The 17405-nt window shown below is 41.0% G+C and overlaps 1 protein-coding gene across 1 annotated transcript; it reads left to right on the forward strand.

The window, feature by feature from the left end:
- Window positions 1–1629: 1629 nt before the first annotated feature.
- Window positions 1630–15945, forward strand: pla2g15 (phospholipase A2, group XV). Its single transcript, XM_034141481.1, has 7 exons — window positions 1630–1965; window positions 4970–5123; window positions 7886–8004; window positions 8163–8261; window positions 11753–11977; window positions 12337–12449; window positions 14146–15945. The coding sequence occupies exons 1-7, from the start codon at window positions 1815–1817 to the stop codon at window positions 14545–14547; spliced, it is 1263 nt and encodes a 420-aa protein (XP_033997372.1). The 5' UTR covers window positions 1630–1814; the 3' UTR covers window positions 14548–15945.
- Window positions 15946–17405: the final 1460 nt, after the last annotated feature.

A 17405-nucleotide genomic window follows, 5' to 3' on the forward strand; every position in this document is an offset into this window, starting at 1 on the left:
AGATGGCCAGTCCGCCCCTTTGTAGCATATTATTTCAATGAGAGATGAGCAGATCGCCACTGGGCTTTCAACTAAAGACACACACAGCCACGCAAAAACTGCGACATTTGTAAAGCTCCTTATGGGTACTGCAATTTGTGAAGTGCTTTCTTCCGTGGTGAAACGATCAGCACTGCACCACGGAGGAAAGCGGCAGAAAGTCACCTGGAGTTAAAGAGAGCGGGGCTGCGTTGCGTGCATGGCTTCCTTCTGCAGGTAACGGGGAGACGCGCTCTGGCGGCGGTCTCGTTCAGGATCCGAAAATACAATTTAAATATTTTGCACACTTATTCGACTTATTCCTAGTGTGCCACTGGCTACGGTGCCGCGTGCCAATGCTGGCACGCGTGCCAGGGGTTGCCGACCCCTGATCTAAACCCTCGCGCTAATGGAGCCTCGCAACCGTGCCGCGTCCCACAATGCGCCGCATAAGCGCATAGGTGCGCTGCATTTGCAGCTCCGTTGAGGCTCCCTCCGCAAGATGAGGCCCCCTCCGCGAGGTGAGGCCCCACGCAGTCTGCGTGATCAGCCTGTAGGGAGGGACGGCCCTGTCGGCAGGCCACATCATGTAGACAGACAGTCACCTTGTGTGAGGCAGACCCACATTTGCGCAGCGTTGCGTTCACAATACATACAAAAAAAAGAAAATCGCCAGGCCGGTAGGCCACTTAACAGGCCAGGGGCCTCATTTATAAAGGGATATACAAAAAATATATAAAAAATGGCGTACGCCAGTTTCTACGCAATGTTTGTGATTTATAAAATACTAACTTGACGGGAAAATGTGCGGTCCTCCACGCAAACTCTAACCCATGCGTACGCACTAAGCACAAAAACGGGAGAGACGAGAAACTGCGACACCGTTGACAGAAGGAAGAATGGAGAGAAATATGTGGAAATAATACCATAAATAAAATGTTACCTCTCATTTATCATATATGAAGAATTCATTTTCAAACATTGATTAAAGCCAATCTTAAAATGATTAAACAAACGCCTGTTTGCGACTCCTCAGTGCACACAAAAACATAACTTGGAGAAATAAATAAATACGGATATGTTATTTAAAACCACCTCGAATATGTTGTGTTAATGTTATGAAATGTTTTCTCATAAATGATGCGGTAAGCAGGAGGACAGAATTACGCCTAAACTGACGCCGTTTTGCATTTCTATAGGTTGTAGATACGAGCATGGTTTTATATACTATCACGTTTAATCGTGTTTTATGCCGTTTGCCAAGACTGGGGTGTCTCCTGTCCCCGGTACAAACACAAACATTTCTGTACCTATTTTTTTGCTTTGTACTACGTAAGCAACCTTCCCACGTGAATCCTACGCAAGGCGTTATAAATGAGGCCCCTGGTGAATACACATACTATACAGAGATGCTGTATGAGAAACCAATGTGATTTTGGAAAATTGCACAATTGAAATCTATTCTAGTAGACCTCAACAAGGGAAATATGATCAGTAGAAATGGCCATGACATGGATGGGGGACCTTTAAGACAAATGTCAAACTTTATCTCGCTTTGCGTCTGTTCGGCTACATCTGCGGTCGATTACTTTTGCCTTGATAGCTGAAAGTCGTGTTGCTGGGTGGATTGCTCTGTAATCTGTACCTCGTGATCACTACCTTGTTTACTGTTCATCAGTCAACAGTGAGGTACATCTGATCAGAGAGCTTTAACAGCAAACCAGAGAGAATCCGCCAAAGACCGACACACACCGAAGAGGCTACCATGACCGCCCGGCTATGAGACATCTGGAGCCATGGCGGCTTGGCACCGGATAACCGCCCTATCTTCGCTGCTCCAAGTCGGGTTGTTATTGTTGTTATTTTCGGCTCGGAGCAGCGGGAGAACGCTGGAGAAATGTCTCGGTGGCAAATCTTGTCAGCCCCTGAGACCGCCCGTGGTCCTCAGTAAGTGTTTTCTTCATTGTTTTTACTCTTGTTACTGTCTGTTGCTTTATAATTGCGCAACAGCCCGGCAACCAGCACATCAACAGCTAGCTACCGTGGGCAATATTCAAGATGGGCCAACTCCCTTCAAAGTTTAGCCAATTATATATTTTTGGGCTTTTTGTAAACCTTATAACGCTTCATATAAATCTCAGCAATGTTCAAATTACTATTCGGCAATTCGGCTGTTATATAGATATCCAATGTGTGCATACGTCGATTACAAACTTTTTAACGTTAAATGTTTGGCCTGTTGGTTCATCTTCATCTTCCAACAAAACGCCCAAACATTGGTCGTAGAGAACAGTGTGTACCACGGGTTACTTACATGTCAAAATTAACCTGAAGAAATTCAATTTCAATCATTGAAGTTGGTGCCGAATAGAAAACCAAGTTCGGAAAATGTATTTGGTCATCGTTTGTTGAGGATTTAATTGGACTGTCAAGGAATGTATTTAAATTTGTATATTTGTGAAAGTAGTCTGGCTTGGTACTGTCAGGGAAAGTATTTCGGATATCGGGAACAAGAGCCCTTATTACCACACTAATGTGCACATATTTACAGGATTAGTTAACATTTAACCCGTTTTTATTTGCATACATCATGCAGGTTGTTCTCCTCTTCAATGTGAGATTGTGTTTGTTTACAGGCAGAGCAGTGATCATATGACTTGAGTTATTCATGCAGCCAATCATGTGTCCAGATTACAGAGGAAGGCTCTATCTAACTTTGTCCTAAAATACACTTGTATGCCTTTTATTTAAATTTCAATCTATAATCCATGCTTAGAGATATAACATTACCCCTAAACAGCTTACATATCTGCAATTTCTCCTCTTACACAACTCCTTTTTGAAAGGTTCTTGGGTTTAGAGCAATCTTATCATTGTTTACAACCACAGCCTCTGTCTGTCCTCATGAGTGTGTCATAAGAGCCTTTATAGCTGCTCGACCTACAGTGATCTGTTGCAGTTTGTTTGCTAAGGTGGTTATATACTTGTGTGTCTTGAAATAATTCTTACTTAACCTCATGTTGATGCTATTACAAACCAAGTTCCTGCAGATTGAATAACTTTGTTTAAGATTGGTGGTATAACACACATCAATAGAGAATGGAAAAACACGTTGCTTTTCTTTACCTCTGTCGTGTCCTTTGATTTAATTATCAATAGTACAGTCGTTTCAAACTGCCATTTAACAAGCATTTCAGTGCTTATTGTCACTCAAATTGGTGCAATTTATAACATTTAGGGACAAAAGCCTGTGTGCGGCTTTTGTAAGTTTGTCACATTAACAACCTGAAGGTTTTTTTTGTTTCCGATTTCCAGTCCACTTTGTAGAAGTGGTCAATATTTATCATGCTAGACCAAATTTGAACCTTTCTGATAAATGAACACTGACTCGAACTCACCCCATATACCACTTTCTTAATGTCAAATTTAAGCCCAATAATCAGGAACATCATACTTTTTTTCTTAAAGCACTGAAACAAATTACACATTTATAGCTTAAAGGTGGGGTAGGTAATTTTGGAGAAACCAGCTCGAGTGCGCTAGAATTTGAAAATACACAGCCGGAAAAAATCTGCCACTTCCTTACAGAGCCCCTCCTCCAACACACACGAACGGGCACATGACCAATGAGGGCACAAGATAAGTTTGTGCACAGATGGAAGGCTGACAGGCAGGTAGGCCATCCAGTTATTTTAGCCGGGCCGGCTAAAATGATTGGTCGTGCTTTTTACAGTATTACGGCTTCCACAGATGACACTTTTGTATGGATTTTTTGTCAAAGCACTTAAGATATTCATTGCTATCGGGATGTTAAGAGCATTCCATGGAATATAACAAAAAGTGTATCTCGAGCCGGTTTCTCAAACTTACCACCTTTAACATTTGAACGAATAGAGAGAATAAATCTTCTTAGTTTCAGTCTTTCAAAAAAAACTCTGATGTCTGCCTTTTCTCAATATTATTTATTTTCAATGTCAGTGTTTGAATCTATATGCATTTGCTACTGTGCATTCAGCATTGAGAACTGGCCCAATACATGACTTTACAGCTTTGGATTGTTAACATCAATTCCTTAATGTTCCAGTGGGAGAAATGTGGCTTGCAGCAGAGCTAAGATGAACAATGGCAGGACACATATACAAGTACAACAATAAAGTATATTAAAAGATGTAAAAGGAAATGTGAATGTTTTAAGATAGGATTGGACAGGACAATGTGATGCAGTGCCAAATATAAGCAAAAGGTGCATGGGTGGAAAGTAGTTATTACCTTTACCTTTTAAATCTGCATGTTTTTAAAAGCTATCTCTCTTGCTATTGATAACTGATACAAAAGTATATCCATTTTTAAAAACAAGTCGAATTGCCATCAGAATTTATTATAATTTAAATCTATCCACAATCCACATTATGTCATTTTGGACAATCTTGCAGTGGAAGCATAGTTACAGAATGGTGGCTAATCGCTAATGTTTTTTTTTTTGCGAACATGACTCTTTGCTAATTTGGCTAATTGCTAATATGACTCTTTCCTAATATGGCTTATTGCTAATGTGGCTCTTTTCTAATGTTACTCTTTGATAATGTGAGTCTTTGATAATTTGATTAATTAGGCTAAATGCTGGCTTATCTCTTAACTGCTTTTTTGAAAATGTACTAATCTGGCTCATTGCTAATGTAGCTTTTGCTAATATGGCCAATTGCTAGTGCAACACTTTGCAAATGTGACTTTTTCCTAATGCTAATGTGGCTAATTGCTAGTTTGGTTCTTTGTGAATGTGGCTAATTGCTAATGTGACTCTTTGCTAATGTTACTCTTTGCTAATGTAGCTAATTGCGAATATGACTTTGCTTATGTGACTCTTTGCTAATTACTAATTTGACACTTTTGAGCCTAATTGCTACTGTGAGTTTTTACTACTGCAACTCATTACTAATGTTGCTCGTTGCAGTTCCGGGGGATTTGGGAAACCAGTTGGAGGCAAAGCTGGATAAACCCAGTGTGGTCCATTACATCTGCTATAAGAAGACGGACTTCTTCACTTTGTGGCTCAACCTGGAGCTGCTGATTCCTGTAGCCATTGACTGTTGGATTGACAACATAAGGTATGACGTGGGTTTCTATGTGCACATAAAGTACTGTTTGTCAGTCAGGTACTCACCAAATTCACAAGATGTTCTCTCATAAAGTTTGTTTGTCATGTTTTCCATCAGAACAACAGAGAAATATGATGTTTGTTTTCCTGCCTCTATTTTATTTTGTGTGAAGAGATCACTAATATTACATTTTATAATTATTTAATGTTAATCTGGGTGTTATTTTTCTGCAATAAGGTGACCCTAATATGTTTCGCCTATGCTGTTTTTGTAGGAATACAAAAAAAAAACATTCTGTGGGGCAAATTCCAAAAGTGCAAATCCCTGGAGGGGCTGTCAACAGGATAGAGATGGGGTACATGGGTTCAATGACCTCTCTGCATGAACAGTTATCAACCTACATTGGAAAAACAGACCTTTGAACCCCCATTAATCAACAATGCACAGAAGGAAACAGAGGAAGAGTTAGCATTCCTTAAATGTGTCCATCACCACTCAACTGAAAAAGACTTACAGGTCACATATTTAGCCATTCAACTTATCAGATCTTACAAAACGTATTAGAGCATATTATTATATAGCTTAAATGGTGTTCAACTGGGACAAAATCCTGTAATTCTGAGAAGATATATTTTGTATTATTGTTATTTAGACTTAAGAAACTACAAAATCTCCTTCTTAAAAACATTGTTGTGCTTTTTTTCAATCATATTGAATTGTTGCTCTGCTCCCTAATAATACAATGTGCTTTTATTTATCCAGGCTGAAATGAGCTAAATAAAAGGAGTTCTCATCCAAAAAATGATAAACATTCAACATGCAAACAGCAGCTAAAGCATTGGTTATCTTGACCAACATTGTGAAATGAGGGCAACCTGAGAAGATATCTTGTGTAACTGGCTGATCAGTTGACTGGCTGGCATGGCATTTTGGCAAATGCACAATAGTTCATGTAAAGCTCAGGCTTCTCCTTAGAGTTAGGGAAACACAAACCAGGAATTAGATTGTATGATTTTGTTGTTGTTGCAAATACAGATGAATTGTCAACTGTTTTTAAATAATTGAGCTATAATTTAAACATTTTCATTTAAAGTGAAATCTTTCAATATAAGTGCACTTATGATGGGAGTACATTCAATACATGTTAGTGTTTTTAGGTTTAATCTTGAAAAGTCTTGCTCATAATCCTGTTAACTAATAATACTTTGGGCATAAAGCTATCTTGGGTAATGACGCTTACAGGATAATGCTAAAAGCTAAAACATATTGTTACAATAGCAAGTAGAGACGAGCTATTCATTCAGTAACCTGCCTCGGTGGTGAAGTCACACATTATCCATCCAAAGAGTTTAAGTTTTGAAAATTGCAGTTCCCATAATATACATTGGTGGCTGAAGAGCCTTTATGGATGTAAATAAGAAGTTTAATGTTGAGTCAGACAATTTACATTGGATTATCTTCATACCAAAGAAAAAATATGAATGTGACAATATTCTTCGGCAAATTCTGCAGGCATTGGATCCCTGGAAAGTGTAAGGTTTCTAAAACATGTGACTATGATTTGACTGATTTATGACTCAGTGAAGTTAATTGCGAGGCAAATTGCAGCTCACTTAATTCCCATGAGACATGAGTAATTCTACGGGTTTATTCATGTTGAGTTGCGTGCCGTGAGGCTAAATGGAACTCTGAGTCAGTTGACGGTTTTTAGTTCAATAACATAAATCCACTCTGGCCAATTTAACTGAACTAAGAGCTTCAACCTACCATATTGTTAAACATATCAAAATGTAATTGGTTCCCAATGCTACTCAGTCTAAGGCTTTTCTGCCATCAGCCGGGCTCCTCCTCTCCTCTTGCCAGTGTGTCCTTGCCGTAACCAACACAACCACTAAGCTTTATTAGAATTATTGTGCGATTACATCCATAATACAAAGTAAAACCACTTTTAGCTATTAGAAAAAAGGTTGGCAACACTAACAAGGACACAATACATATTGTTTTTCAAGACTTTCTGTTGTATATGCTAATATTTGCAAGGAAACCATACCTGGTGGCAGACAGAATTGCAAAGTGATAATATGACCTTTAGGGAACCAATCAGAACGCAGATGGTCTCATTATTCTATAGCCATCACATTGTGCGATCAATATTACTTTATGATACTTAGTGAAGGAAAAATGTTTCTATATCCTCTTGCTATTAAATAAATTAACCAAAATGCAGTTTATGGGCTTATCTATTAATCAGAGTTTTATAGCTTCAAAAAAATCTAGATTTCATTGTGCGACACTTCGTTTTACACATCCTCTTTCACATCTGCATGGGAGTTTTCGAGTGAGGGAAGTTGTTTGTCACACAAACCGAGGATGTGGGATGATGGTGATTATAAATGGGAAGTGTATCTAGCCTTGTAGTAAGATGTATCTGTGAGTGTGAATGCATATGGTTTACCAAAGAAGCAAAACGTGTGTGTGTGTGTGTGTGTGTGTGTGTGTGTGTGTGTGTGTGTGTGTGTGTGTGTGTGTGTGTGTGTGTGTGTGTGTGTGTGTGTGTGTGTGTGTGTGTGTGTGTGTGTGTGTGTGTGTGTGTGTGTGTGTGTGTGTGTGTGTGTGTGTGTGTGTGTGTGTGTGTGTGTGTGTGTGTGTGTGTGTGTGTGTGTGTGTGTGTGTGTGTGTGTGTGTGTGTGTGTGTGTGTGTGTGTGTGTGTGTGTGTGTGTGTGTGTGTGTGTGTGTGTGTGTGTGTGTGTGTGTGTGTGTGTGTGTGTAGGCTTATCTACAACAGTACCACACACAGCACCTCGTCCCCCCCGGGTGTGGAAATCCGTGTCCCGGGTTTCGGACAGACGTATTCTGTGGAGTATCTGGACCCCAGTAAACGTAGTGTGGGTGAGTAAAAGGTCCAAAACCGTTCTTGGGAGAAGTGGGGACCAAGCAAAAATGTCCTTGCCTTTTAATGGGTCCTTACTAGGGTAGAAAAACAAGAATGAAAGGTGTCAGGGAATGTTTTTTTGTTCCTAATGTTTGTCTGTGTGTGTTTCTCCTAGGCATGTATTTCTTCACTATAGTGCAGGCGATGGTAGAGTGGGGCTACACCAGAGATGATGATGTCAGAGGAGCACCCTATGATTGGAGGAAAACCCCCAGTAAGCCACCATGCACACACTTACATTAAAACCCTGGACCGTTACCCTAAATGATGAGCCTTCACTAGTAAAACCCAAATGACACTTCCTCATTCTTGTCGTTTTAAAAAATGATTTACTAAAACACTCATGAACTAATTTATAATTGGAGAACCTGTATGTGGTTTGTGTCCAGATGGAAATCATGGCGGTTTTTAACATGTCCCTAGAGAGTTTAAAAAAAGATATATTATAAAACATATCATGAGGGAAATAAGATGTGAACACCATGGATGAGCAAACACAGAAAACACATTCAGACAGCCACATACCCAAGGAACGAATAAGGGCTGCACAGTTATTCAATATTCTATCAAAATTGCAAAATGCACTAGTGTGATATTCAAATTGCAGTAGGTACAATATTTGTTAAATGCTAAATAAGTGTTTTAGTTGGAGCTTTCCATAACATAAGCATAACACTACTAGCAAATGAGAAGTTCCAGAGAAGAAGGGCTATATTGCAAGCTGAGTCTATATGTTTAACAACCATTACCGCTGTTTCTGGCGCCGTTTACACGAGGAGAAAACTGCTTGTATCTGCATAGTTTCGCGTGCGTATAGCCCTATTATTTACACGAGGCCGATAGAAACTGACCCCACAAACAATAACGGGTCCCAAGGTGGATAGATTTGCAAACGAAACGCTCTGGGGGGTCAACCGAGTCCGTGTAATCACCTCTATACGAATATTTCCTGGAAAAATAGGATAGCCCCGCCTCTCCTGCTCACTGCTGTACTAGCAACTATCAAAAATAGCTGTGTTAATTAAACGCACAAGGGGTTCTTGAATGAAATAATATTATAAAAGGCAAACCAGAATTGTTAACGCCCAATATACTCCTTAAACAAAATAAACAGAGTCAGATTTCATGCATTGATCCATTATATTGACAAAGGTGCATCTCACCCGGTGTTTGTAGAGAATATCTCTCTTTCTGAGCCGTCCTCTCGATGCAATATCCACAGAGACGTGCTTCTTGGTTTCTTTCAGTTAACTTCCCCGTTGCATTTATCCATATGCTGAGGAAATGACTATATCCCGCTGAATACCAGCAATCGCCACACACACTGACTTCCTCCTGTCAGTAGCTACTGCTAGTGCTACTGCTACTGACCATGCTACAGATATTAGTGCAAAAATATACAGCTCCTCTACCACAACCATCAGCAACAACAGATTCGGTTTCTTTCAGTTTCTTTCAGTTTCTTTCAGTTTCAGTTTCAGGGCTTAAACAGAAGGGTAGCCATGGCAACATTGCTGCGGGGCTGCTCCAGGCTGCTCTTCTTCGCGGCTTTTGGTGTATTTTGGCGGAAGTTACAGCGCCACTTACAGTCCCAGCATATGTACTACAGCGTTTCCAGCGGCCTCGTTTAAACAGACACGTTAAATGAAACAAATGCATGTGAACGGAAGACTTTTTTGAATACGCATACTGTGCATAAACGCAAACGGTCCCGTGTGAGCGGGGCCTAAGGCTAGTTACAAGCTAACAAACTACATGGAGAAATAACAAATGCTAACTAAGCTTACCATTCTGATATGTCTGCTTGTCGCACATTTTGGTGCATGAAACTATCCCTGCAGATCACGAGGCAGCTGCAGAGAGGCATGCCGTTCTTTTAATGTGGGAGAAGTATGTTTAACAAATAATAACTATAGTCCCATATTTCACATACATGTTTTTGTATTAAGTTAAAAATATATATATTTTTTTTCCTAGACAGACACATAACATCTAGAAAAAACTGGACCAAATGCTTGACAGAATACTCAAAACTTAAAAATAGGATCATGCAAAAAATATGTTTTGAGCATTAATTATTCTATTTTGATCTCTCAAATTAAGCACTCCAATATTGTCATACCCTTTAAGTTGTGTTCTGTGCATTGAGGCGAAAATCACTACTTTAAAGCGGACCTGTCTTGCTAAATGCACTTTTTGATGTATTTTATACATAAATATGTGTCCCCGGTGTGTCAGGGAACTCACCCAGCGTCAGAAAATAAAACCCTCTCTCTTTTCCTCCGTACCCAAATCCAGGGGCGTCGCCTGGACCTGAAAACATTCGGGGCTTAGCCCACAGTGGCGGCGGCACTACAGTGGCATTTTTCACTAAAGCCCCGGATGCCCAGGCCAGGCGACGCCACTGCCCAAATCTCTAAAAACTGGGGTACAACGGAGCTGATCCAGATTTGCGGCCGATATGACGTCATATCGGCAATGCAGACCCACAGCACTATCAGAAACGTTGCTATCAGAAACAATGCCCGACTGTTTTGGACGTAATATGGTCGGTGTTTACTTTAGCATCGCTAACACTCAGAGCTAACCTGTACTGGAGAGAGCATGTGTGTGAAGAAGCAGGAAATAAAAAGGAACTCACCTTGTGGTATAACCGGCAAGAGAGAAAGCCTTTGAGCTCCATACTGTTTCAGAAATAATCCTTGATAATCCATGATAAGGCGTTTCATCACGGCAGTTTCTGCCGGTAGAATCTCCCGCATGAGCAGGCATAAACTCCGCCCCTCTTTTTTATCAATTAAAAAAAAAAAAAAATGTATACCCAAAATCAGCACTTTTGAAACAGGAAGTGAAATAGAGGGATATGAGGCATGGCTAGAATGGGTGATCTGTTTGGTATTTTGAGCAAAACACTTCATATACATGTTTTTTATATATTTTTATATATCTGAGACCCATGCTATTGCCTAAAAATAGCATGAAATCATACATTTTAGAGAATCATTTAGCAGGCATGTTAATTGGTTTAAGAAACATTCGCGTCTTTCAATTTTGTAAGTCAGTGTGAATGTCTTTGTACATTAGGAGGAAACCAAACAAAAACACTGTTCCAGCCAGTCATGGAAGGTTTCTAATTTCTCTAATTCCCCTCCTCGACTCCCCTCCTCGACTCCTATCCTCGTGTCTTGCAGTATAATGAGACAATAACAGGCTACAGATGCGGACATATATACACACACACACATATATATATTTATATATATATTTATATAAATATATACAATTTCAGAATCAAACAAGTATGAGAGCACTCTCTTAATAACGTAACACTATCAGAGACTGGATATACATCCATGCATTTAGAGAAATTAGATGTCCTTCAACATGGCACGCTGAAATCCATTTCCGGGTCACTACCGGAGGACCGAGGAGTCGAGGAGGGGAAATTAGAGAAATGAGAAACCTTCATGGACTTTTTGTCCTTTTATTTTGAGAGAGGTGTTTAAGGCAGTGAAATCAGAATGGAATTTCCTCTATCGGGCCACATATTTGACCTGTCACACTCTTGTTGCAGCCCTTTATCTGCATACCAGGAATGAAACAAGTGTTGGAAGTGCTCCAACCTAAAAATGAAAATACGGGGACTTCCACAGCTAGTGGGGGAACTTTGTTTACTAATCTTCTTTGTTGTGTGTCCTTTCTCAGATGAAAATAAGGAGTATTTCCTGGCGCTGCAGAAGATGATTGAAGAGATGGCAGAGAAGGCAGGAGGGCCCGTGGTGCTCATCGCTCACAGCATGGGCAACATGTACACCCTGTACTTCCTCAACCAGCAGCCACAGGCCTGGAAGGACCGATACATCAAAGCATTCATCTCTCTGGGATCACCGTGGGCCGGGGTGGCCAAGACCCTCCGGGTGCTCATCTCTGGTAAGAGATAGAACTGCTTTGTGGAAACTGTTTTGCTTATGTAGGGGGTCTTATCTAATCTAACACATTATGTTATGCAATCATTACTGGACAGTAAAGACCCTCAAACGTTTACATATTTCTCATAGGAAGTTAATGAGTGCTGTTTCAAATAATGAGGAAACAGCCGTTGTTCCTCTATAAGTTTACTTTATAGTCGAACCCTGTTGCTTAAAGGACAGTTACATCAGCTCCTGTGTGTTGGTAAATGTTTTTTAGGAAGCCACACAGTAAAACTCTCCTTGGTGGTTTATGGTCTGTAGCTGTTCTCAGCTCAGTTTCACTTCTCTGTCACTGGTTTCTTTTCTCTGTTCCTGCAGGTGATAATAACCGCATCCCGGTGATCAGCCCGCTGAAGATTCGCTCCCAACAACGTTCTGCTGTCTCCACCTCCTGGCTGCTGCCCTACGCCCACTCCTGGGCCGAAGATCAGGTGGGGTTTTTGGCCACCTGTCTTGGCTTTCCGAGTTTTCAGTATAGCATTGGAAACTTCAAAGCTTTATTTATAATTAAAGCTCACAGAAGTTAGCAACTTACTGGTGAATATAGTGAAGCACTTAGCTATAAAGCCAGATCATTTATTTTCTATGTGAAAAATAAATCGTAATAAATCATATTAATGGGGTATAAAAAACCCAAAAATATATAATATTTAGAGTAAGATTAAGCTGATTGCAAGACAGTGATATATATAAAGGGGTCTTAGATATGTCCTCTTAATGTCATCCAAATGCTTCCCCTTTATCAATTCATAGTAAAACACAAGGGCAAAAATAATAGAGAGGTAATTATTAGGGCTGTCAGTCGATTAAAATATTTAATCGCGATTAATCGCAAATTAATCGCACATTTTTTATCTGTTCTAAATGTACCTTAGAGGGATATTTTTCAAGTTTTTAATACTCTTATCAACATATGAGTGGACAAATATGCTGTATATGTTTGTTTATTATCATTTGAACAATGACAAATATTCTCATGAATATTAAACACAACAACCTCTGAACATTACAAATATTCGCCTCAATTCAACCTGGAACCTCTCTCATACAATAATACTGTGTGTGTGTGTGTGTGTGTGTGTGTGTGTGTGTGTGTGTGTGTGTGTGTGTGTGTGTGTGTGTGTGTGTGTGTGTGTGTGTGTGTGTGTGTGTGTGTGTGTGTGTGTGTGTGTGTGTGTGTGTGTGTGTGTGTGTGTGTGTGTGTGTGGTGTGTGTGTGTGGTGTGTGTGTGTGTGTGTGTGTGTGTGTGTGTGTGTGGTGTGTGTGTGTGTGTGTGTGTGTGTGTGTGTGTGTGTGTGTGTGTGTGTGTGTGTGTGTGTGTGTGGTGTGTGTGTGTGTGTGTGTGTGTGTGTGTGTGTGTTGTTGGTGTGTGTGTTTGTGTGTGTGTGCTGTGTGTGTGTGTGTGTGTGTGTGTGTGTGTGTGTGTGTGTGTGTGTGTGGTGTGTGTGTGTGTGTGTGTGTGTGTGTGTGTGTGTGTGTGTGTGTGTGTGTGAATGAATGTGGAGACACTGTGATGGATCGTTGGAGCTATGTGCAGCTCAAGGCATCTATGCTCGAACGGGAGCTGCCTGGACGCTGCAGTCATGTTGCGCGCACTATCCGTGCTGAGTGTGCTGACTTCCCATCAGGAAGTGTCCCACTGTCTGGCTACCTGCATAAAGTCAAGTGCTCGGCGCAGTTGTCGGCGAAATGTCATTGAAACAGCTCCTTATATCCGTTAGCGTAGCTAGCTAGCACCAGATGCTAACAACAACACGTAAGGTGTGCCTCGCTCGCGCGAGTCGCGCCACACATACACACTCCCTCCCGGTCCTCCCGATGGCCAGTCCGGGCCTGCCGGTGAGCGTGGAAGTGTGGTCTGCCACAAGCGGGCGGCAGGAGCGGGGCTGTCAGCATCAGCTTGTAGATGGTATTTTACACTCGATGCGCTCTGAAACTATGGCGGCCGAGGACAAAAAATACACATGCGTTAATCGCGTTAAAATAATTAGTGGCGTTAATTTTTTTTTGCGTTAACGCGTTAATAACGCGTTAACTTGACAGCCCTAGTAATTATATAAATATACTGAAATATAAAATCTGAGCAACAGCACTGAGCAACAGTTATGTTTCTCCATCCATCACCAGGTGTTGGTGCAGACCCCCACCACCAACTACACCGTGCTGGACTACCAGCGCCTCTACAAGGACATCGGCTTCGAGGACGGCTGGATGATGCGGAAGGACACGGAGCCGCTGGTGGCCGACCTCAGCCCCCCCGGCGTGGCCGTCCACTGCCTGTACGGCAGCGGCGTCCCCACGCAGGCCAGCTTCCAGTACACCAACAAGTTCCCCGACGTGGAGCCCACGGTGGTGATGGGCGACGGGGACGGGACGGTCAACCTGCAGAGCGCCAAGCAGTGCGTCCGCTGGGTGGTGGGGCAGAAACAGCCCGTGATGTTGAAGGAGCTCGACGGGAACGAGCACGTGGACATGCTGCTGAACTTCACCACCGTGGCTTACATCAAGGACGTGCTGTTCTCCCCGTGATGCTGGCAGGAAGCGACACGTCTCTCCGGACAGTGACTGCTAATGTATTCTTGTGTACACCACTATGCTTTAGAAAACATTGTTACATTTAAAAAAAAACTGATTTTAACTTAATTTTATATACTGAAAACTCAGAAAAGTTGACTAATGAAATATATTGTCAACAAATTACACATAATTGTATTAGGATAGTTGATATTAGGTTCAACTTAATATTATTGCTTTTAAATAACCTAATACAATTATGTGTCATTTGTTGATAATACATTTAATTAGGGTCAACGTCTCAGTTATGTCAGTGTAGCTTTAATTATACAATGTATGTTAATGCCAGGTTGTTTACTATTGAGTAATCCTAAATTCAATGACTTTTATATTATCAGCTTTTAAACCCAAGATTTTACCTACTAAATCTACAATAGGACGTGTGTATGTACAAGTCAACCAGGGATATACTGTATGTGCCACTTTCTTAGGTTATTAATCAAAGTCAGATGATTTATTCATGTTGTGAAAGAGATTTCTGACTCTAATGTAAGCTCAACAGTAAAGCATATACAGCTTTTCTATAGTTCTAAGTCACGTTTCAGTGCTTTTAGTAGACGTTTGCTGATTAAATGAGTCGTGTGCTGAAGGACTGGATCCACATCTGGGATATGGAAGTTGGTTTCAGTCTGGTTGAAGCCACTCAAAGGTCATATAGCATGGTTAAACAGTTTTACACTTTAAAGTCCACTTACTGGCTTTTCTATGAGCTTTCAATCGCATCTCACAGTATTAATTAAAAGTCAGCTACTTTTATAGAGTATTTAAAAATGAATATATATTTTTTGTTGAAGATTTTTTGCTTTGAATTAGATCGTACAGGCGAAGATAATCAAAAAGAAGCGAGATCGGATCAAATCCTGGGCTATTGATGATTTTTTTAAGAGTTTAAACGAATACATTCATTTCAAATTCTGCTCCTGATTTCTAAATGACCAAAAACAGAGAGGTAGGGAGAGGCTATTTGTTGAGTCGGTGTGTTGCAATTTGTGCATACTTTAACCTGCTTTATTAAGCTCTTTCTCTTAACTTTCCATGTTCTGTACAGTACATTTTAAGTGGTTCTGTACATATGTTGTGCCTCCACGGACTGGATTTACACAGGCACAAATAAGGGACATATTCTGTTAAATTGGATATTTTATTTGCTGTTTATCATTTGTAGTTTTTCTCTTAAAAATTTCAGTGCAGAGTTTTGTCCTTGTGGACCAGCAGTCAGAGTCTCTCTGGCCCCAGTGATTGTTCTGTGCCATGCGCGCCCCTGAGGGCCACACCACTGATACTCTGCTGTGAACTATCATAAATGTGTCAAACTTTTGTTGCCTTCTATATAATAAAACATTTCAAATATCAGCTTGATTTTTCTTTTAGTGCTCTAGGACAGTAGTCGGAGAGAATTGTCGTTTTAACTTTATTTAGTGACGACTTTTTCCCTTCATGTGTTCATGTCTGTTTGGGAACCACTATTGAGGTTTCAATACTGATAAAGTCCACAACTTCCCTTCATTGTGGCTTTCCACCCTTTGAATGTGAGGCTTCTCACACATGCGTCATGATTCTCGGAAAAAATGTTTTTCCGTGACATTCACCTTTCTGGACCCTGATCTATGGAAGCCTGTTTGCGCCACAAATTATGACTTACTATCTCATGACTTACTTTCTCATAATGACTTACTGGATACATTTTTTTATTTTCTGTGGCGCAAACGGGCTTCCATACTTATCACATCTCGTAGCATTAGCATCCCATGTGCAAAGAAGTAGAAACCAGTAGCAACTTTATTTATATACATTTTTAAAAAACAATGCATATTCTTATGCCATAGAATGGTGCAGAGATGAGTCCCAAAACCCGTAAATGAGTACGCATTTTAGCACAAACTCAATGTTTCTTTGAACGTGTTTTGGGTGAGATGCCTGAAAAAGGTCTGTGGTTAACAAGCTGAGATTTTCACAATAGCCGCGTTCACACCGGAGTACTTTTCACCGTACTTTTCGCGTTTAGTTCCGTTAGTACCCCTTATGTCGCGTTCACACCAAAAATCGTACTTAATCTCGGGAACTTTTACCCCCATTTTTAGAGCCCGCTGAGAGATCGTACTTTCCTGTGGGTGAAAAGTGCCCCAGTGCTGATTGGCTGGGCGAATTGCAAACCACGCCCCGTACAACTGTGAAAATGTTTTGTAGAGCCGCCATTGTTTCTCCTCGCTACAAAAATCCAGCACACCGACGGAGTTGTTTTTGAAAGCAGTTATGGCAAGCATCAAGAAATGATGAGGAGGTGTCGGCGCTTCTGGAGATCTACGCCGAGGACGCGACCCAGGGAATGCTACTGAAGCCAGTTCAGTAGCTTTCACTCGACCTGGGAATCGTGCACAGCCCCACGGCACACCGGCTAAAAATAAAGAAACTCAGGCAGGACTACAAACGGCGGATTCAGTGGCCAACGATGACGACCACGACGAAGGTAAAATCAACTACATGCACTGGGGTTTTAATCTGCACAATAATGGTCTCAGATGTACTTTTATTTGCTCAGTAGATCAAGCTAGCCATGCTAGGCTGAATAGGCTAACACCGGCCCCGAGCTAGCTACATCTAGCTAGCTAGATATTCTCGGCCGCTATGAAAAGTTTTGACTTGTGAATAACTGTGTAGTGTTTCTGTAATTTGCTTCACTAACTCATGGCACTAATCGTCTGTTTCAGGCGAGGATGGACAACTCTCGGGATTGGAAACAAGCGAGCTTTGCATTCTAGATCACAGCGCTTGGTCGTCCTCCTTACCAGCAACCAAACGCAAAGGTACACACA

This window comes from Trematomus bernacchii, unplaced genomic scaffold (assembly GCF_902827165.1).
Source record: "Trematomus bernacchii unplaced genomic scaffold, fTreBer1.1, whole genome shotgun sequence".
Lineage (NCBI taxonomy): Eukaryota > Metazoa > Chordata > Actinopteri > Perciformes > Nototheniidae > Trematomus > Trematomus bernacchii.